The sequence below is a fragment of the Buteo buteo genome, chromosome 27 (assembly GCF_964188355.1).
Source record: "Buteo buteo chromosome 27, bButBut1.hap1.1, whole genome shotgun sequence".
NCBI classification, from domain to species: Eukaryota; Metazoa; Chordata; class Aves; order Accipitriformes; family Accipitridae; genus Buteo; species Buteo buteo.
In genome coordinates this window covers 3222689-3242738 of record NC_134197.1, presented here as the reverse complement: position 1 = coordinate 3242738, position 20050 = coordinate 3222689, and the positions used below count along the sequence as shown (strand labels likewise).

The 20050-nt window shown below is 49.3% G+C and overlaps 2 protein-coding genes across 3 annotated transcripts; one reads left to right on the top strand and one right to left on the bottom strand.

Moving 5' to 3' along the window:
- Window positions 1-48: 48 nt before the first annotated feature.
- Window positions 49-11634, bottom strand: TOP3A (DNA topoisomerase III alpha). Of its 2 annotated transcripts, XM_075058695.1 has the most exons (20): window positions 11504-11634; window positions 11041-11276; window positions 9799-9858; window positions 9313-9386; window positions 8620-8695; window positions 7979-8087; window positions 7523-7666; window positions 6801-6971; window positions 6472-6572; window positions 6261-6335; window positions 6062-6144; window positions 5704-5911; window positions 5346-5531; window positions 4779-4908; window positions 4228-4341; window positions 3982-4147; window positions 3413-3556; window positions 3004-3126; window positions 2013-2743; window positions 49-954 (listed from the first exon to the last, which is right to left on the bottom strand). In XM_075058695.1, exons 2-20 carry the CDS (start codon window positions 11206-11208, stop codon window positions 776-778), a joined length of 3042 nt encoding a protein of 1013 aa, XP_074914796.1. In that variant the 5' UTR covers window positions 11209-11276; window positions 11504-11634; the 3' UTR covers window positions 49-775. The 2 variants fall into 2 exon arrangements, with proteins under 2 accessions (XP_074914796.1, XP_074914797.1); XM_075058696.1 differs by lacking the exons at window positions 9313-9386; window positions 9799-9858.
- A 38-nt stretch (window positions 11635-11672) lies between these two features.
- On the top strand, window positions 11673-18751 carry SMCR8 (SMCR8-C9orf72 complex subunit). The gene is made up of 2 exons (XM_075058852.1): window positions 11673-14438; window positions 16697-18751. Exons 1-2 carry the CDS (start codon window positions 12085-12087, stop codon window positions 17148-17150), a joined length of 2808 nt encoding a protein of 935 aa, XP_074914953.1. The 5' UTR covers window positions 11673-12084; the 3' UTR covers window positions 17151-18751.
- The last annotated feature ends 1299 nt before the right edge of the window (window positions 18752-20050 follow it).

Below are 20050 nucleotides of genomic sequence, written 5' to 3'. Positions count from 1 at the left end.
AAATAATCTTTTAATAAGAAACTTATTAGTTTGACAATAATAACTTCCATTAGCTAGCAGCATCACAGAGGCACATCTCAAGGTTTGAGGAAGAACTCGGTTTCAAATTCAGGAACCATCTAAAATGAAGGCTTTTCCTGAGCACTGCAGCTGAGCTTCCCTTTCAGGGAAAGCACTAGATCCAGCTTCTCTGCACCTGGCCCTCCTTCACTGGCAGGGACAACCAAGGTAAGGGGTGTGGTGCTGTGACAAAAAAAAAGAGAGGGGGAATGTTGTTCAGGTAACAACTTAGAAGGGAGCTTAATTTAATTCCACACTGTGGAAAGCCAGGGACTGAGAAGAGCTAAGCAGCCCTGGTGTCCGTTTTAGTGGCTACAGTCCAGCTCGGTCTTGTGTAGAAAGGCTGCGTACAACCACTGCCATGGCAGAAACTACAGGTGGACTAGATCCAGTGCCATTTTCTCTGCAGATTCAGTTTCTCAATGCTTCCTTGAAATGTTTAGACTATCCCAATCTGCTCAGCAGAAGAGCAGCTGAAAACAAAGGCTGACACTGGTAGAGAGGCCACCTTTCAAAGCTGGTTGAGCCCTTGCTGCCCAGGTATGTAATGCATGCATGAGGATGGTATCCCTTGGCAGGAGCAGCCTTCAACCAGCCCTTCCAGAAAGCACTTAACAGACTGGTTTCTAGATTCCAGTTCCTTTCAGCCGTAGTTGCTCCTGTAGCAGCTCGCAACCCTGGACCTTTCAGGCTCTCAAGAGATGTCCATCCGGGCTCAGTGGTTTTGAGGGCAGGTTTTCCTAGTGTGGCCAGGCTGGTGGCAAATGCTACAGGTCCGTGGTTTCTTGGCAGTTGCTCCTGAGGAGAGACTGCTTGGTCTCTTGGCTTTACTTCCCAACCCTCTTGAGTATTCACTGCTGCCAAAGTGGTTCAAAGAGACATCTCCAGAAGGCCCTAGAGAGAAACAACTTGCATTTAAGTACCTTTGAAAATGTAAGTAGGTGAAGAACAGAAGACAAGTTGAAAATGACGTGTCAAGGATTTCACTACCCCAGCCACTCGGATTATTCCTGAATCTACACTTGGTTCGGATTTGTCTAAACAGTTAAATGTTATCCATGTGTCTTGCAGCATTAAGAGAAATGTGGGAAGAGAACAGGGGAAACTGCTCTGCCTGGTTGTATGCTCTGGTCTACAGTTGAAGTGGAAACAACAAAACATGCCAGAGGAAAACTTGCTTTTCAAGTAGTTTTGAAAACTTGATTCTACCCCTTTAGGCCCAAGTGTCTAAAGAGGAGGCCAGTGTTGAAGATCTCTCTCAGACCACATCTCCACCTCTGTACTTTGCTTACTGTCCCTTTGTCTCAGTGCTCTTTCTTTTGCATCCTTATTCTGTGATTTTTTTTTTTTTATGGGTACTTGTTTTCAGCATCTTTCCACAGCAGCCACACTCAGTTTCTCAGCTCCGATCAAAGCTTCAGAAAGACTTGGTCTTTCACTGCATTTCTAAACTAGGGCAGAGGGAGTAGCACAGTTTCCCTGGTATGACAGAATGGGGTTTAAGATCTCCAAAAGCGGTGCCATCACTTCAACTCTATACCAAGTCAGTAACAGCTCTCACAAAGCTGAGCGCCGTAATTTGGGAAGACAAATTCCCAAAGAGACTGTTGGAAAGAGTGCTGGGCTTTATCTAACGAGTCATGGACAGAGAGATGCTCAAGCTTACTGCACGTAGAAGCAAAGCATCCTGCTCGGAGGTCAGCAGATGTGTGCTACGAGGACATATCCTGCTAGCACTTGGAAAGGTAAGCCAGACTCAGCTGTTACAAGCAACATTTGAAGTGCTATAATGCTGCTGACAGATGTTCTAAAGACAAACCTGAACTCTGTTAAATGTATGAGTTGCTACAAGAGCTGTCATGCTGTGTTAGCATTATGCACATGTGAGAAGTGCGTTCAGTTTAGCTTCAACAGCCTCCAACCCTTGCGTCTTGCCCCAAGCCCAGCCTTACCTGGTGCCATGTTTTCATCTGCCCACTGGAAGAAGCCACACTGCTGCTCTCGGGGTTTAGAGCAGGTGTGGAACTGCCGCCCTTTGTTGGGCCCGTCCTTTTGTACAGTACGTGTGACGGCTGGCTGGTCGCACTTGCAGACTGTGCTGCCTCCTGGATTGGAGCTGTTGTTTCCAAAGAGCTCTGGACCTCTCTCTCCTCCTGGGCACTGAAATCCTGCTGGGTCCCTTCCTGCAAAGGGCTGGGGCAGCGTAGAACCTCGTGGAGCTGTGTTGCTTCTGTACTCTGGCTGCTGATCGGCCCAGAGAAAAAAATTGCAGGTACCGGTGCTGCATTTGTAAAACTGCCTGCCTCGATTGGGCCCTTCTTTGCGCACAGTTAGCAGCAGGGCTTCATTCCCGCAGTTGCACACTACTGCATTGTTCCTGTCATCTGGAGCAGCTGAAGGAGCAGGCCTGGCTGTTCTCGCTGAGCTCAAGGAGAGTAGATGTGCTGATGCCAGGTTTGTGGTCCCCCTCACATGCCTGTTTTCATCACTAGCTCTGTTAAAGGAGTTGTTGACCTGCGAGTGATTAGCTTGCTGGCTGACTGACGATGCAGGCTGGGATGACCTGTGTAAATACTTCAGGTCCAAGAGCTCTTTTAGCATGTCATCACAGCCTCCAATGCAACCAACAAACTCCAGGGGCATCACGGGTGGAACGCTGCCTCTCTTGAATTTAAACTTCAGTCTAAAAGGAAAGGAAGAATGAAAGTCTCCCCTCAATTTGGACTGGATTTTTTCTTTTTTGTTTAAATTCTGCTATGCTTACACCAGTTTCCCCAACCCCTCTTCTTTCTATGTCCAAGCCACAAGAGTGCTGCTCCAGCTTTCCAAGACTGGAATGGAAAATGGTTGCCCAGCCTAGCCCGTGGAAGTCTCTGGCCCTGATGGTTAACACATAATGTCAGAGGGGTTGCGTTTCCCCAAGGGATAACTGGTACGACCTACCTGTGAACTGGATGCGGTTTACACACAGCACAGACGCTCTCATCCCTGGTCACATCCAGCACAAAATCAGGAAACCAGACTGCAGTTTTACAAGCTGGATATCCCATGCAGCTGAGATAGAACCTGCCGTGGGACAAAGGCACCAGATAAGGAAAAGGCAAAGTCAAGACAGTCAGTGATCTGTTCTCCCATCTTCTCAGCTGTCAGAAATTGTCAAAACAATTTTTAAGGGCAAATACATACTTGAGAGAGGTTCAGCTGAGCCCACACAGCTTACGTAGCTGGTGGGGTTAGCTAGCTGCAGCCCAAGTTCTCATGCTTGCTGCAGAGGGGAGGTAAACAAACAATGCCTAGAAAAAACACAAACCAACACAGAAGGCTACTTTGTACAACAGGGAAGATCACCAACCCGCCATTCTTCTTGGTCTTCAAGACCATGTCATTGTTGCAGTGTGGACACTTCCGAACGGAAACGGGCATTGCTGGGTAGACCTCCTCTTGCTCTGCAACTTCTGCGGCTTCTCCAAAATACTGAGCCAGGGCCTCATCCAATCTATAAAGAAACAAGCAGAGCATCCTGTATGTCTCCTCTACAAAGACCACTGCAGTGAATTAGCACCTGCCGCCCTCCATGCAGCCACTCTGAGCTTCTCCACGAGTATGTTGGTTCAGCACCACGCACCTCTGGAACAGGCTAGGTGTAGGTACAACACAAAAGAGGTCAGTGCACATTGCCATCTTCAGCCAGCTCTGAATTTAATCTTAAGGGTTTAAACTAAGATGAGCAGTTAGTTGGCACTAACTCATGATGGTGTGCCAGGCTGCAAGTCATCCCTTCCCATGCAAATGCCTACACACACTGGGCAGTGCTCCAGGGAAACAGTGTAACAGGATCCCACTCCAGGCTGTGCCCCAGGTGAGAAGCCAGCACCTCCCAGAACAACAAAGCAAACAGAAGAGGGCAAAGACAGGACTCACTTGTTGGCTCTGGCCACAGCTTCGACGAAGACGTGCTTGTACTTTTGGACCTGCTGCTGCAACACTGCAGATTTGTCTTTCTTTCCCTCACAGATCAATTTCAGATCAGCCTCCAGCTCAGCTCGAAGGTCAGGCTTGGACATCTCGTAGCCCATGGAATCATAGCCTGAGGAACATACCACATGGTAAGCGAAAGGAAGGAGCAAGTAAGGAACCTGCCACCTTCCTAACAGGCGCTGCCCTTACCTTCAACCAGCCCCATGCCCAGGTGGCCTGGGAGGAACCGCTGATCCGCTGTAAGGCCCACGTACATCCGTGTCTTGATTGTCTCAATGTGCTCAGCGTGAGTGGCATCAGTCCCTGAAAGGAGACAGGTTGTCAGTCGAACTGGGTGCCAAGAAGTGTTTTCCCCTGTGCCTAGTGCAGAGTGCAAGGTGCTAAAGGGACAAGGAGACAACTTACGGTCAGGAGCAGCTCCTCATGTCCCACACGTCCCAGGTTGCCCTCATGTCCCACTGACGCTGAGGCCAACAAGTGCTGGCAGGCACACCCTGGACCCTAAACTGCATATCTCCCTAGGTATTGGAGGCACTCCATGGACTCCTCAGGATCTTTGGACTTTGCCCGCAGGTCTCTACTATCCCTTTGTTCTGTACATTTAAGTGATTTCTTATCTAGAGTGACATTTAGAGAATTTCCTACTCTGAGAATAGGACAGAACTCATATTAGAGAAGTTGAGAAGAAGCTCATGAACAAAGCTCTCCCAAGAGCAAGAGGCCATGCTGCCAATACTGACCAATGCCATGTTTCTCCATGAGAGCGATGAGATCCGCTTCTGTGAGGAGCAATGGAGGGCTGGTTTCCCCATCCACCATCTCCACTGTAGTGGGTTGAAAGCGAGACCCTTTCTGATACAGTGGGATAACCTGAAGGGAAGGAGAATCTCTTTGAAACTGCCTTCTGGTCCCTTCGCTGAAGACAAAATGTCACATTAACAGCAGGCCAGTGCAGTAACAGAGCAGCACCCTGTTCTGGAGGAGATCCAGCCTCAGGGTCCTCAGGATTAGCCCGTAATGAGCTGCCAGAGACACCACGGAACAGCAATTGCAGCTCCTCTTGGTGAATAAAGTCAACGCTACTGCCCTGTATGGTCTCTGCTGCGGGTCAGAAGGGGAAGAATTTATCCAAAGCTGGCACAATAAAGCTGCAGAGGTTTTCAGCAGAGATGGCTCTGAGTGAAACAGCCAGTGGGCCAGAAATTATCAAAGGACATTCTGTAGAGGGGTCTGAAGTTGGCAGTGAAGTGCTATTTTAAACTCCAGGTACTTTAGCCTCTCCCACATACGTTATTCAAGGGTATTACCTTATCACTCCACTTCTCATAAGGATAGACTTCCAGATAATTTCGGGCCAGGATCATTAGTCCCTGAGCAATGAATCGCTCATTAGCAATGTCGATCTCCACAATTGTTTCCTGTCCCTTGGCATCTTGAGAGCAGCAAGCCAAAAAATGACGCACGATAAATTCATATAGTCTCTGCTCATTGCCCTAATATCAAACAGAAAAAGAGAGTCAGTGTCCTCCTGTGTAGATGAGGTGTCAAGAAATATTAGTGACATCTCAGGTGACGATACTGTGCTAATGACCATATTATTAAGAATTCTATCTTTATTTATCAAGCAATACAAACCATCCAGTAATCTGCCTTTGTTAAACTCACCTGCAGGTTAGCAGTGTATTTTGTGGGGTGAATGGGAGGGTGAGCCTGATCCGATTTGGTTCCACTCCGAGGGGTTGGCCCACCCTGATCCAAAATCCTCTGTGCAAATGCTCCCCAGTTTGGGTCCTGTGTTTGCTGTTGTACTAAGGCAGAGAGGTTCAGCTCCTTGGGGAAAATGTTGGTCTCAGTTCGGGGGTAGCTAATGAACCTTAAGAAGAAAGACAGAAGAGCACTTTAAGAGGTGCTCCAAGATGCTTCCCATTTTGGACTAAAGGCCACTTACTTTTGAAAGAGTTAAGTTTACCAAGCCATGTCTTGCTTTCTTACCCTTAAGTATACAGTTTTTCTGCTTTCTTACCCTTGAGTATACAGTTTTTCTGCTATTCTCATGGTTTCCTTTGCGTTTATTTTCAGTTTGCGGGAAGCCAACTTCTCAAGTTCCTGTGTTGGGAGGAGCCAGAAAAAAAAGAAGTATTTGTGCATAATTCATAGAGGTGAATAAAATATCTGTTCAAAGCTTCTTTCAGATAAGTCCTTTCAGCATAGTTCAGACGTACCACAGTGTCCAGGGGCAGGGGCCTCCATTTGCTTTTTGGCTTGCTCACAACCTCGACAACAGTTGCTGCTGGATCCTAAAGACAGAGTAAGCAAAACGTAAACTCTCCTTTAAGAGTTGACACAAACTGTTCTTTACATGTCTTGAGCAAGATGGGTGCAGGAAATATTTGGCTGATGCTGGATTATACAACTATTTACAAGCTTTCCTACCTCCATACACATGTGGTAAAGGACCAGGCATGCTGTGTGATTAAAGAGCCGGTTCCTCTTCCAGTTGAAGACCACACTGCCATCTTCATGATCATGTGTCACTGTGTTGAACAACAGATCTGAGTGATATAGGAGTAATACAATGGAAATACAGCAGAGGCAGTGGGGCCACACTATTGGGAAACCTTTCAGTTCTGCTTAGTGGTCATGGCAAAGGAAGAGGAAATCACCTCTGCAGCATTGTTTGTTTGTTGCCCTGATGGTTTTTCCTTTCTAAACACGTCAAGCCCTTTAAGATGGAGTCCAGGACTCGCTTTCCCCAAGCGTACCTTTTATTTTGTAGAAGGCTTCAGGAACAAAGGCCTGGATGGCTTTAAAGCGTTCCACTACAAACCCCAGTGTTGGGAACTGGCAGCTACCATAGCTGATCAGCTGATCTGCTAAAATATCAGGGAAGATCTTCCGGAGCCTCAGTGTCTGAAATCTGGTGAAGGCAGCACCTGAAAAAAAAAAACCAGACACCAGAACTGAGTAAGACAACATTGGAGGAGAATCACAACACTTCAGATGGTCCTTTTTAATACTCTGAGTATTAATTTTACTCTAATTTTAACACACCAAGTTGCAGAAGCCTGTCAGTGCTGCATGAGCTATAAACCTAACATTTCCTTCAAAGAGCATGTTTCCAGTAAAACATGACATGTGATTTAGTTGCATCTGATCTAAAAAGCAGATTTACGACACTATAGATGGCATTTCTGTCTTGTGTTGGGGATAGAGTAACAGATGATTTCTAAACACCCCCTGCTGGGCTTTAACAATGTGCATTCAATGTGGTTAGACGAGAAGTGAGGAAGAGACTGATGGATGGCTATCTTGTTTGTTCACCAGTCTAAGGGAGTTCAAGTATTTATAGACAATAAGCTATACACTGATAACAAAGCTGTCCCCTGCCTACCTACCACACTCTTGTTCAATTCCCTTTAGAGGAGGTGTATGCAGCAGCTCAGGCCTGGCAGCTTGCTCTTATCTCCAGCATGTGTTTACATACCTATCCTGAGGTCCAGCTCCTGCCTGACGTCAACAGCATCGCTTGTTTTTTGATCTGGCTGGGTGAGGTTCTCACAAGCTGTTCTGACAGCGTGAAGTGTAATCTCTGAAAAACGGGCTCGGAAAACCTGGAGGTTTGGCTTTACTGTCAGACAGAAAAAAAAAAGAAAAAAAAAGGAAAAAAAAATCAAAGAGCGAGTCAAACATGAACGGAAAGGAGCAACTAATGAACAACTATCTTCGAAAGAGTATGGTGTCAACCTAATCTATAGCTTTCCAATAGCTGAATATATTTCTGGTCTATCAGAGCCACATATTTATCAGAACTACAGTCAACGTATTTAACCTGGACACAGTAAGATTGAGAATACGCCTGTTGCAAGATCTGTGAGCAGCAATACCTGTTAAATCGGCACTTTAATGGAACTCAGATTGATGCAGAAGATGCTCTACGCACCAGCTTTGCAAACGTGAATTATCTCAAAGCCAATGTTCTCTCCTTCTCGATCGCAGTCAGTCCAGATCACCAGAGCTTGGCACTGCTGGACTTCTCGTTCAAGGGTTCTCTGAGATGAGAAAACAACACAGAGTGAGACATAGCAAGCAACTTGCTTTGTCATTTAATTTTAGAATGACTCACTAACTGAACATGAAATGCAACGTGTATCCATAGAGATAGATTGTTGCAATAACATTTTGTAATTGTGTGTCTCATGAGATTAGGCAGCTTTCAAAAGAACTGAGTAATTTATCTACATCTAACTCTGTTAAAAAGCATGGCTTGGATCAGATTTTTTTTCTGAAAATGCCATTTTTTGGTGCAATTGAGATGCAATTACCAATCCCACCTTGTTGGAAAAAACATTTCTACTTTTAGCAAAGTAGTTGTTCCTTTGCTGCACTAATTATACATGAGCAGGAGACTTTGAAAGTCACAAATGAACAACATATATAGTCTCAGGAAATGCAGGAGGAATTTGCTAAACTCTAGAACTTAGATGCTAAGGACAAAGGTACAGTCCTCCTTCTGTCTGAGACAGTATTTGTAGAATAACCTCTGAACTCAGAATTACAGGGAAACCCTTAAAAACAACGTACCTTGATATCAACGTAATTTTCAGGGCAATACTTCTCAATTTCAGCATCAAAAAGAGCTAGAGGGTTGCAGCTATGCCTGGTAAACAGAGGATAAGAGTGTGCGTAACAAAAACTAAAACATACGTTGTGAGATACTAACTGGTGCTGTATTGTGAGCGAGTGCTCTTCAAGTACTGGAATTAGTTCTGGGCCTCGTCTTAAACAACTTGGGAGTTCCCATGAAATGCTGAGTTACACTTAAAAGCAATAGAACCAAAAAGCAACCAGAGAAAACAGCGAATCTGGAAGGCAGCTCTAAACAAGCAACTTATTTCAAGCACAGAGAACAAAGGGGAGGGAAGCTAGAGAAAGCGCCTCACTTCCCAGGACAACTCCTAGTTGAAGAAAGAACACAAAAACATCAATCAAGTGGTGGAATCAGTTTAATTCCTTGGGTCTTCCTTAATGTATTTTAACCAGTATTATGACTGTGGGGTTTTTCAGTGCCCTGAGGAGAGTAATTTGAAACAATATTTTAGCTACTCTACATAAAATTTGGTACTCATCACTCTGCTCTGTGTGGCTCCTTGAAGCACACGGTGTCAGTGTCCCTCCCTGCTCCCTAGTCTTCAAACTAGCAGTGCCCTGCTCAGCTCAGGGTTGAAAACAGAAGATGACAGCTCCCCTTCCTATGAGAGGGTACTAAGAACTAACCATTTGCGAAATGGCAGCTTAAAATCATGAGCCAGTAAGTGTCCTGACACGGATGTCATCACCATAGTAACGTTCTGCAAGAGACAGAGCAAGGTAATTAGTGCCCATCGTTTCCTAAAAACTACCCACAGCCCCAAGATCTTCATGCAGTTTTCAATTTACACAGTCAGTGACACCTCCCTCCTGCTAACATAACAAGCTCTTCTCTCTACTGACAGCTAAATCTGTGGCCTTATCCTCAGTTCTTGTAGGAAGCTCCCAATGCTAAATAGCAACATATTTTTGGCTGATATAAAACCAGAAAGTTGAAAGACTTAAAGCAACAAAACAGGTCAGGGGTTGAGCCAAGAAAAGGACATCTGACTTTTCTTCATCTTTGGACAAAATGTCCCTGTCACTAGGTATGTGTTTCGTAACTTCTGACAAATGTCTTTTAATGATTAGCATTTTGCACTTCTCTAGCAGTAGAATGAAAGAAAACTCTACCTGGCCAAACATCTGGTAGTCATATTCGTAGATCTTGTTGAACTTGGAAAATCCTTCTCGCTAGAAGGAAAAGGAAAGTTGCTGAGTTTCTGGCTTCTAACAGAAACCAAACGTGTTCCACCTCACTTCATACACGCTGTTATGGCTGAGCACAGAGAAGCACAGGGCAAGTGAAAAGCAGGTCCTGTAGCTAATGGGAATTGCAGCAGCATGAGTGGAAATTGCCTGTATCATTTATGGAGACACTGAAATGGTGCTTTCCGCTGTAAGAATATTTTAAACCATGTCTGAAGGGGATGCCAGGGTTATCTCCCCATGGATAGTGACAACAGTGAAGAACAAATTTGTTTAATGGGGCTGGCCAGTTATATTCCTGACATTCAACTGTCCTGCTCCAAATGACAATTAGTGTGCCAGCTCCAGGTCCCCAAGACCACCTTCCACCTAACTGAGACTCGTGGAAATTTCTAGATTGGGTATTTGCTGCTTTTTCTACAGAAGCAGGACAATACCTTCCTTGACTGAGACTGTCGGTGCTCAGGTTCTCAGTCACACCTTTCATTCAAATATAATTCTGGTCTAGAAGCACCTTCTAGTTCCTTACCTTGGAAATACCAAGTAATTATGCAAACTGTTAAAGGTCACAAAACAAAGCAGCAGAGAGGAGAGATCTTTGAACTCACTCTTCTCCAAATGACAGACCATCTTTGCTTTATTATGTGAACTTCAGTAAACCCCTGACAGTTGCTGACGCTGCAGAAGTGGTGCTTTTTCACTGGGAAATGCACGCCAACAGATGGTTTCAGTTCCTGAAGCATTTCGTGTATGCTTAGGAACAACACAGGGAGCCCTCACCGCGGAGCTCACTGCCCAGAGAAGGCAGTCTGGGCAGAGGGAGCACAGCTGGGGATCTGAATTCTAACAGGACTTATGTCACAAGGAAAAGGGGTCCAAGAGTCCCAAATACATTTGGGCAAGCGGTGTTTGTCCACAAAAGAAAGCTGTTCTTGTAACCTCGCACGGCCAGAGGCAAAAACAGTGCAAGATGTCACACGTGCTGATGTGAACTGCCTGTGCCAAGCTCTGCCAAGCACGCTGGGGCTAACACACAAAACACAGATGACACCCGACACCAGGACTGCACTGCACGCTGGCCCTGCTGAGCTGACCCTCTCCAGCCAGCTAAGCCAGACCACCTGTATGCCTCTCAGCAAGCGGTAAGGAGATGCGGTGTATTCCTACCCGTCGCATTCTGCTGTTGGAGAGCAGATCTGCAATCCCTCGGGCAGCATCGTTCTTCTCGGCCACGCACAGAACCTTCCGGATCCTCTGCAGTGCCGTATCCTCCGCAGCCCGGGAGAAGAAACGCCAGGGCTGTGGCAGCATCCTGACCCTCGCTTGAAAGTTCATCGCAGGAGACGGCGACAGCTCCGGCGGAGCCAAGGCATGCTGCTGCGGCCTTGTCCTGGGGCCGGATCCTGCCGAGGATGGAGAATGATCGCTGAATACCCCCAGGCGGGGCCCCCCTCAGCCCTCCCAAGGCCTTCCCTCAGGCCGGGGATGGCCCCCGCCCACCAGGGCAGGGCAGACCCCCCCCCACGGCTCCCCTCCCACCCCCCGACCCCGGCCGGGCTCTCCCTCCCCCGGGGCAGCCCCCTTCCCTCCTCTCCCTCCCCCGGTTTCCCCCCGGCCGAGCTCTCCTCACCTCACCGCCCTCACTCTGTCGCAAAAAAGCGGCGGGAGGCGGCGCGCTTTTCCTTCCCCGTTACGCCTTGCCGTAAAGCGCCGCAGCGGCGGCGGGAGAGAACTACAACTCCCAAGATGCCCCGCGGCGCACCTCAAACCTCCCCCCCCCCCCGTAGTTTTTTCGTCCCGCCTCGGTTCGCCGCTTCCTCCGGCGGCCGGGTCCGTCCCGGGTTAAGTAACGCCAAGGAACGGTCGGTTTTAAAAAAAAAATCCCGACAACGGTAGAGCGGGAGGGAGGGGCGGCGGCTTCGCTTCCGGGTGTGGGTGGGTGTGGAGGGGGGGGTGAGAGGTCGCGGCGTCATGTGACTCCAAGATGGCTGCGGGGCTGCGGCGCCCGTGAGGGAGAGCGGAGGCTGAGCGGGGCCCGGTGAGGCAGCGGGACCGGCGGTTCCCGGCCATGGCGGAGGCGTGAGGCGGCGGCGGCGGCGGTGGGAGAAGGAGGCTGCGGCGGGGCCTCCCGCAGGGCCCGGAGGTGGCGGGGGAGGGAGACGACCCGGGGGGGCCCTCGCTGCTCCATGTCGGTCCCCTCCTGCGGGAAATATGATCAGCGCCCCTGACGTGGTGGCCTTCACCAGAGAAGAGGAGCTGGAGGATGAGCTGTGCAGCGAGCCGCCCCTGCCCGAGGAGTACTCGGTGCCGCTCTTCCCCTTTGCCAGCCAGGGCGCCAACCCCTGGGCCAAGGTCGCCGGCTCCAAGTTCACCCGGGACTTCATCCTCATCTCCGAATTCTCAGAGCAAGTGGGGCCCCAGCCCCTCCTGACCATCCCCGATGACGCCAAAGTGTCGGGCACTTTCGATCTCAATTATTTTTCACTTCGGATCATGTCTGTGGATTACCAGGCTTCCTTCGTGGGGCACCCTCCCGGCTCTGCCTACCCGAAGCTGAACTTTGTGGAGGATTCCAAAGTGGTGCTGGGGGACTCAAAGGAAGGGGCCTTTGCGTACGTGCACCACTTGACTCTCTACGACCTCGAAGCCAGGGGTTTCGTGAGGCCCTTCTGCATGGCCTATATTTCTGCTGACGAGCACAAAATCATGCAGCAGTTTCAGGAACTCTCTGCAGAGTTCTCCAAAGCCTCTGAATGCCTAAAGACGGGGAACAGGAAAGCTTTTGCTAACGAACTGGAAAAGAAACTGAAAGATCTCGACTACACCAGGACTGTCCTGCACAACGAAACCGAGATACAGAAGAAAGCCAATGACAAAGGGTATTACACGACCCAAGCCATCGAGAAGGCCAACGAGCTGGCCAGTGTGGAAAAGTCTATCATCGAGCACCAAGATCTGCTGAAACAAATCAGGTCGTATCCCTACAGGAAGCTGAAGGAGTCCGACTTCCACCCCTACGAGCCGGAGTGTGCGCTGGACCAGGCCAACACAGGCTGCGATCAGGACCTGACTACCTCCGACCTTGCCGAGCCTGGCGAAACACACCTTTATGCCCACGTGCCCTCCTATACCCCCAAGCTCATCAAAGCAAAGTCTGCCAAATGCTTTGACAAGAAGCTGAAGACGCTGGAGGAACTCTGTGATATTTATTTTTTCACCCAAACTCTTGACCAGTTGCACCAGATCGAGAGGACTTTCAGAGGTGACGTGTGCTACCTCCTGACAGACCAGATCAGCAGGGCACTCTTAAAGCAACAAAGCGTAACTAACTTCCTCTTTGAGGATGTATCTTTTCTGGATGAAAAACCACCTGAGAAACAGTACAGAGGCTGCCAGGGGCTCAGTCAGGATGCTGTTGACAGAAAGTGTTTGGAAGAGTCCCCCGCTCCTAAAGTGGTCATCAGCCTGGGATCCTACAAGTCCAGTGTGGAGTGCGTGCCCATCAAGATGGAGCAGGAAATTGAGGACTCCCAAGAACCCAAAATGACTGACTCCGTCACGTTCGAACACCAGGAGAACCTGGACTATCTCGATGCAGATATTAAAGGCAGCATCAGTAGTGGTGAGAGCATTGAGGTTCTTGGAACGGAGAAGTCTGCATCCGGCTTGACAAAATCGGAGAGCCAGGCCAGCTTGCCTGTCAGCCCCAGTCCCCAGGTGGGCAGGAGCAAGGTGGGCAGCCGGCGGACTGTCAGCGAGGACAGCATCGAGGTTCTTAGCACGTGTCCCTCTGAGTCGCTCATCCCGGAAGATTTCAAAGCGAGCTACCCAAGTGCCATTAATGAGGAACCTTACATGGACGATGAAGAGGGAGGCCTTCGTTTCATCCCCAAACTAAACCTGGACAATGCTGACGAGCGGGAAGACATTTCAAAACAGGAAAACTTAGTGCAGGTTGATTCTGCCTGTTGTATCGGGAAGGAGAGTCCCAACTTCCTCGAGCCTCTGCCTGACCTGGGACAGAAGCCCTGCGATGAGGACGGGGTGGTCAGGATCCCCCCGCAGCCATACCGGCAGACCGAGCAGGGGCTGCACGGGAGCTTTGGGGGCTTCCCCTCCCACGACGGCATCTCAGGGGGGCTCCTTCCCTACGAGCTTGACTCGCGCTACCTGACGGGCAACAGGGAGGTCAGTAAAAGCAGCCTGGACGAGTGCTCAGACTCCACGAGCTATATCAGCAGCGCTGCCTCCACATGCTCTGACAGGACCCCTTCTCCCGCTCACCCCGCTTGTCAGGCAAGTGAAAGGCACAAAAAAAAGGCCGGCCAGAATGCACTGCGGTTCATCAGGCAGTACCCTTTCGCTCACCCCGCCATCTACTCCCTGCTCAGCGGGAGAACCCTGATCGTGCTGGGGGAAGAGGAAGCGATAGTCAAGAAGCTTGTGACGGCGCTCTCCATCTTCGTACCGAACTGTGGCGTTTATGCCAAGCCCGTGAAGCACTGGGTCACCTCCCCTTTGCACGTTGTGGATTTCCAGAAATGGAAGCTGATCGGGCTCCAGAGGTAAATCCAGGGTCTGTTTGCTTTATTAGTGTTGAGGTATATGATAAATACTACTTCTCCTAAGTGAGAATTTCAGAGGGGAATGGGTGTGCAGGGGAGGTCTCTGATTACCTACACAGCTGCCATGAATTTCTGCTTATGGGATGTATCTGTGGAAGGGGGGATAGATTTGTCTGTCTCTTTATATCCAGCCTCACTTGGGAGTTAAATATTATTTAAAACATCTGCTGGACACTTGCTGCCTGGCTCATGCTAGTTATTCGGCCAGGAGGTTTCCCTCTGGTTTAGGTCTTCGTCTGGCAAAGCACAAAGCAAAGACACGAGTCCTGCTGGTTTCCTGGTTGGTCTGATAACAGAGTGCTTCTGGGGTCCCCTTGTATGCTCTGCTTTCCTGTGTCCTCTGCCAAAACTCTTCTGATGTTTCTAGCCAGAATTTTGTTTTTGAAATGGATGCTTTGACATGGGGAGTTTTTTTCCTTGTGGACCCTAATGAAGAGATGATGCCACTGTTGATGAGGTCGGTAGGTAGAAATTGGAGTGCCAGCACCTGGGGCTGTGTTGGCGAGGGTGTGCCGGCCAGGTGTTGTGGAAAAGCGAGAGACGTGGAGCCTGTGGAGCTGCTGGGCTCTCCTTGAGAGGGTGCAGATGAACAGAGACTTATTTATAACAAGCCTTAGTGCAGGAAAAAAGGTCCGCGGCACTCAGTGGGCTGTGGTGTTGGGATTGCAGTTCAGATGCTAAGGAAGCTCCTGCTCAGGGTGAGGACCATCGTGAAAGCAAGCACCCCTTCCCCAACCCTCAATTCTGAAGTGTGGCTTCGTAGTTTACATTAGCAAATAGTGATTGCTCAGCTCTCAAGATTTCAGCCCTGCCTTTGTTGCTGTTATGAAAAGGATTTTCTTTGTGTTTACCAGGATGAGTTCTGGCGCTTTGGGTGTAGGTATGACAGGGAATGGCCATTGCTGTCACCAACGTTGAAAACGTGAGTCGGAGTGGCAGCCTATTGCTCGGAGCAGGGCTGGAATAGCTCCTGAAAGAGTGTTTCTGAGCAGCATAAAAATCAAAATACAGAAATTTGCTTTTTGGACTGCTGAGTATTGCATCGCTGAGGGTTGTGGATGATGAAATTATCCTAAGCTGTGAGTTACCCTCATTTCTGTGCTTGCGAGGCAGGATGACAGCTCTGCCCACAGCTGCTCCCAAACTTCCCTGTCTGTCGGTGAGGTTTTTAAAAGCCCTGAGTGTTTACTTGTTACTCACTGTTTGTGGTTAGATGCAATTTTTATAAACAAAAGTGTCTTTTTTTTTTTTTTTTTTTTTTAAGAACTGCTTGTAACATGTGTCAGTCATTTAAACTCTCCTCCGTGGAATGTTAATTAAGTGTTGAGTTTAATGTGGGTGTTTTCAGCAAACTATTTGTGCAAGGGCTTTGGGAAGGAATTTAAAGGCTAAATCAATTATTCTGGTAGGGGTGTTGTGTCTCCTAAGGCCAGATGCTGCCTGGGCACAGGGGCAGCCCTTAACCCAGCAGCTGGGGCTCCTGGTTTGAGGCTGGGAGCCGTATCTCAACTGAGCAACTTCAACCGTGCAGAATTGAGGAGCAGAAGGTAGAGTTTGCGTAGGCTTGTAATTTGCATTTAAATAACATTAATTTAGTCTTGTTGGATAATTGTTATGTTGTGAACATGCTGTGGGTTTGCACCTGAGTGAAAAATGCCCAGGCTCAGCCAGGAAATATTCTGGTTTAAGGATGGTTCCCTTTTTAAAGGAAGGGCAAAAGGTTTTGCTCCACTCAGGGCTTCGACCACCTCAGAGCAGCTCCTTCCCAAAACAGCCGTATGGGGGGAAGGTGGAGCTCTTGGCAAGGGAGTCTGATCTGGGTTTCTGGGTCCTTGTTGTCACATCCAGAAGCTACCAGCTGCTGCAAGATTTGCTTCTGTTCACCAGAGATGTCTTATCACTCCCTCGACGTATCACCAAGGGAGGAAGCTGCCCTGAAGCACAGTGATTTATGAAGTAGCACACACACAGTGTGGATCAGTGCATGTGAGGATCCAGGAGATCGAGGTTTCTTTGAGATCTGGCAGGCTGGAGAGACTATTTGGCCACTCTCTTCTGTGCCAGACTTCATTTGCCCACAGAGGCTTTTGTACCACGTGAACTAGAGGGAAAGTACGTGCGATACAGGGGCACGGACACAGTCTGCTGCTTAACTGTCTGGTCCCCTCCAGCCGTGACCTCTCTCCTTGCTGTTTCAGGATGGTGTCGCCTGCTGGGGTGAACGTGCTGCACGCCCTGAGCCGATACAGCCGGTATGTCAGCATTCTGGACGCCGACAGTAAGACTCTCCGCTGCCCGCTTTACAAAGGCACCTTGGTGTCCCGGCTGGCAGACCACCGCACGCAGATCAAACGAGGAAGCACCTACTATATGCACGTCCAAAGTATCCTCACCCAGCTGTGTTCAAAAGCCTTCCTATTCACCTTCTGCCATCATTTGCACCTTCCCATCAGTGAAAGGGAACCGGAGGAATCCATCGTGAATCGCAGGATGAACTTCCTGAAGCTTCAACTCGGCCTTGCCAATGAAGATATCAAAATTGTACAGTATTTAGCTGAGCTGCTGAAGCTGCAGTACATTCAGGAACCCGGCCGGGGGGTGAACCCTCTGCTCAGATTTGACTATGTTCCCAGCTTTTTGTACAAAATCTAGCCTTGCGCGGGCTGTCTGCCTGCGTACTCAGAGTCTGACAAAGCTCATCCGTGCTTGACATTGACGCTGTCTGCAGTAGCTCTCATAACGTCGGGAAGGGGCGAAGAAGACGATGCGTTTGCAAGCGTCTCTGCTCCACAGAAATCGGTGTCCAAGGGACCGGATTTCTGTGTGGTTCCCTGTAGCCAAGAACATAGATGTTCCATCACATAAAACACCGGGCACTCTGTTTTTAAATGTTAGAAGGGGCACTATTAACTTTTAAAGCGTATCATGGCAGCATCCCCGGGGATTATGGCAGGGAGAGAGAGGTGGGCTCTCTCGGGGATCAGTACTTACTAGAGTGCAGCCCCCAAAACAACACAGTGCTCTGTACACTTCTGCCAGAGCCCCAAATGCTGTTGGTCCCTTCTGTGGAGCCAGGGCAGAGATCAGAGGGGAGATATAAAGGCCATGTGAAGTTTTTTAATCCACCAGTGTCTCATGTGAGTGTAGCTCAGAAGCTCCGTGGCAGGGTGGCAGTTTGCAGTTATCCATCTGTGCGCAGCGGTGGCGGATGGTGTGTCCCTTCCTGCATTTTTCTGAGTTTCCTGGCGCTTCCCAGGACAGGTTGTCCCTGGGTGGATGGGAGCGCAGTGGAGGCACATGTGCTTCTCTCCAGAAAGAGTTTGCCAGTTTCCCTCAGCTTTGTTAAAATCTGGAATGTGGAAGGACTCCTTAACACTAGCGAGCACTGAGGCGCCCGCTGCTGTGAATGTAGAGCACTGTGCCTTTTTAATTTGTCACGTCCTGTTTGCTGGGCAACCTCCGAGAAGGGTGGGAGGGAGACCGGGAATCCTCAAAGAGTGTGACATCGAGGGTGGCCTTTTAAGGAGAGAGGGGAACTGAGGGGTGGGGGCTCATTTTTAGGTGCTTTTTGTGATGGGGAGACAAACAGTGCAATTCAGCTGAAGCTACGCTGTGAGACAGCAGGCTGTTAGAGCAGGCTGCCTGGCTGGTGAGTTACTAGTGCTCAGGAGAGATTGGGGATGAATGTACTGGATTCGACGTTGTATCTGTAAAAGTTTTGGGTTTGTTTGTTGTTTTTTTTTCTTGTTGGGGAGCTGACTTTTGTCCTTTATGGTAAAGCAGGGTCAGCGTTACTGCGTGCTGCTTCTGGCTGAGCCTTTGTCGTGTCTCGACTACCTCTCCCAGGGCGCTCCTGGGTAACTCTGGACGGGGCAGAACTGCCGCTCTCTGAGCCTGGATGCTGGGGACTTCCCTTTCAAAGCTTCTACACCGCTGCCTGTGCTGTAAAGGTTGTGCCACTGGCGTGGTGACGCTCCCAGATTGTTCCTGACAGTGTGGAAAGCTTTGTACCCGAGCACAGCGCTTCCCTCTGGAGTCCCATAGGAGATGCTGCTCCTTGGCCACTGGTCCTGGGCTGTCGTCTGCTCTGCCCAGTGCCATGTGGTGGTAGCAGCCCCCATGGTACTTCTAAGCAAGAAAAGCCTTGCTAGGAAATATCCTTGGTTTTATTTCTTTTTAGCATTCTTCTGATTGTGGGGTGAGAACAGCTGAGATTGTACAAAATGAGCTGATGTGTTGTTTCGTTTGGGTTTTGTTTTGTTTTTTTTTAAACCTCTGTTTATTGTGATGATGTGAGGCAGTGCTGGAGATGAATGTGATGTTCCTTTTGTGCCTGGGGAAGTTTCTGTGTATGGTCTGGCATTCGTCAGCGTGGCTTAGACCCCACTGAAACTTGCTGCGAGAACCGCACTGCTCTGAAACCTGTGTCCTAAAGGCAAGGAGGCTCCTTGGGGACGCTGTCGTCTGGCACCAGCACCTGCACTTCGGTACTGCTGCTGCCTCTTTCTCTCCTCTGGAAAGGGCTCTCTGGGGTAGTGCGGGAGATATAAACCAGCCGGGCAGGAAGGCTATTTTAAATGTTAGTGTTGTTTGTGGTGGCTTACAGTGAGACCAGCTCAGCCGGGCAAGCTGAGCTCGTGGTAGTCTCCAGAGGGATTTCCAAGGTCAGGGGTTGCTTGTGATGGTGTTTTTAGGTCGCATTTGGGAAGCAGTGTGGTGTCACATTCGCTGAAGGTGAGCGGTGTGCCTGTGTGCGGGGCTGTGCGCCTTTAAAGCATATTTAAAGGCCTTTCCTTTCCTAACTGCGCCCTCCTGTCGCATGTGAACTGGGTCTGCTGGTGAAAGACTTCCATGTCCATGGAAAATGCCTGCTTTCTGAAGTGACTTCAGGTCTCCCCTTGTCGATTGGAGTGCACCCGAACGGCTTCCACACTAAAGCTGAGGTGAGATTCCCTGGGGGAAAAGGCATCTCAGTGAGTAATGCAGGTGACACCGGGCAGATGAAAAGCTCCCTGCGTCCTGCCTGACTCGCAGCTCTGGAGAAGCGCTCAGCAGGGGAGCTTGTTTCCTGTTGGAAAATGACCTGATGCTGTTCAGGTTTGAGGAGGGAGGGACAAACATTTTTCCCTGCTGACTCACTCATGTCTTCCTCCAGGCTGACAGCGCAGAGCAGCGGAGCGGGATCGATGATTAGTGTTGGCTGATCTCTTAGTCACAGTGGTCTCGACCTGTGTTCAGCTGCACTCATAAATTGATAAATAACTCACTTCTCCTTGTTCCTTCTATCAAACCTGTAGTATCTGATATTCAAGGCTGTGTTGAGCAATACTTGCGCTACCACCTGTCTGACCTGCTTCATCTCTCCGCCACAAAGCAGCTCGGATTTGGGACGATGTCCTGGGGGCTTTGCTGGGACGTCTCCCATTTCAAAACAGGAGCTCCGTGCTATCCGTAACTCAGCTCTTTAAGCAGGAGCTGTGGGGAAACACACCTTGGAGTGCTTGTCCTCCTAAAGCTGGCTTGCGGCGGGATAACCTCTGAGCTTGGACTCC

What these genes read in the sequence shown, in the direction of transcription:
- TOP3A (XM_075058695.1), bottom strand. Translation starts at nt 11,208, where the DNA reads ATGAACTTTCAAGCGAGGGTCAGGATGCTGCCACAGCCCTGGCGTTTC. An exon ending in AGCCTTCTACAAAATAAAAG is followed by an intron (nt 6,573 to 6,800) that starts GTACGCTTGGGG and finishes TGTTCAACACAG; the next exon opens with TGACACATGATCATGAAGAT. An exon ending in AAGACCAAGAAGAATGGCGG is followed by an intron (nt 3,127 to 3,412) that starts GTTGGTGATCTT and finishes GTCCCACGGCAG; the next exon opens with GTTCTATCTCAGCTGCATGG.
- SMCR8 (XM_075058852.1), top strand. Translation starts at nt 12,085, where the DNA reads ATGATCAGCGCCCCTGACGTGGTGGCCTTCACCAGAGAAGAGGAGCTG. An exon ending in AAGCTGATCGGGCTCCAGAG is followed by an intron (nt 14,439 to 16,696) that starts GTAAATCCAGGG and finishes TTGCTGTTTCAG; the next exon opens with GATGGTGTCGCCTGCTGGGG.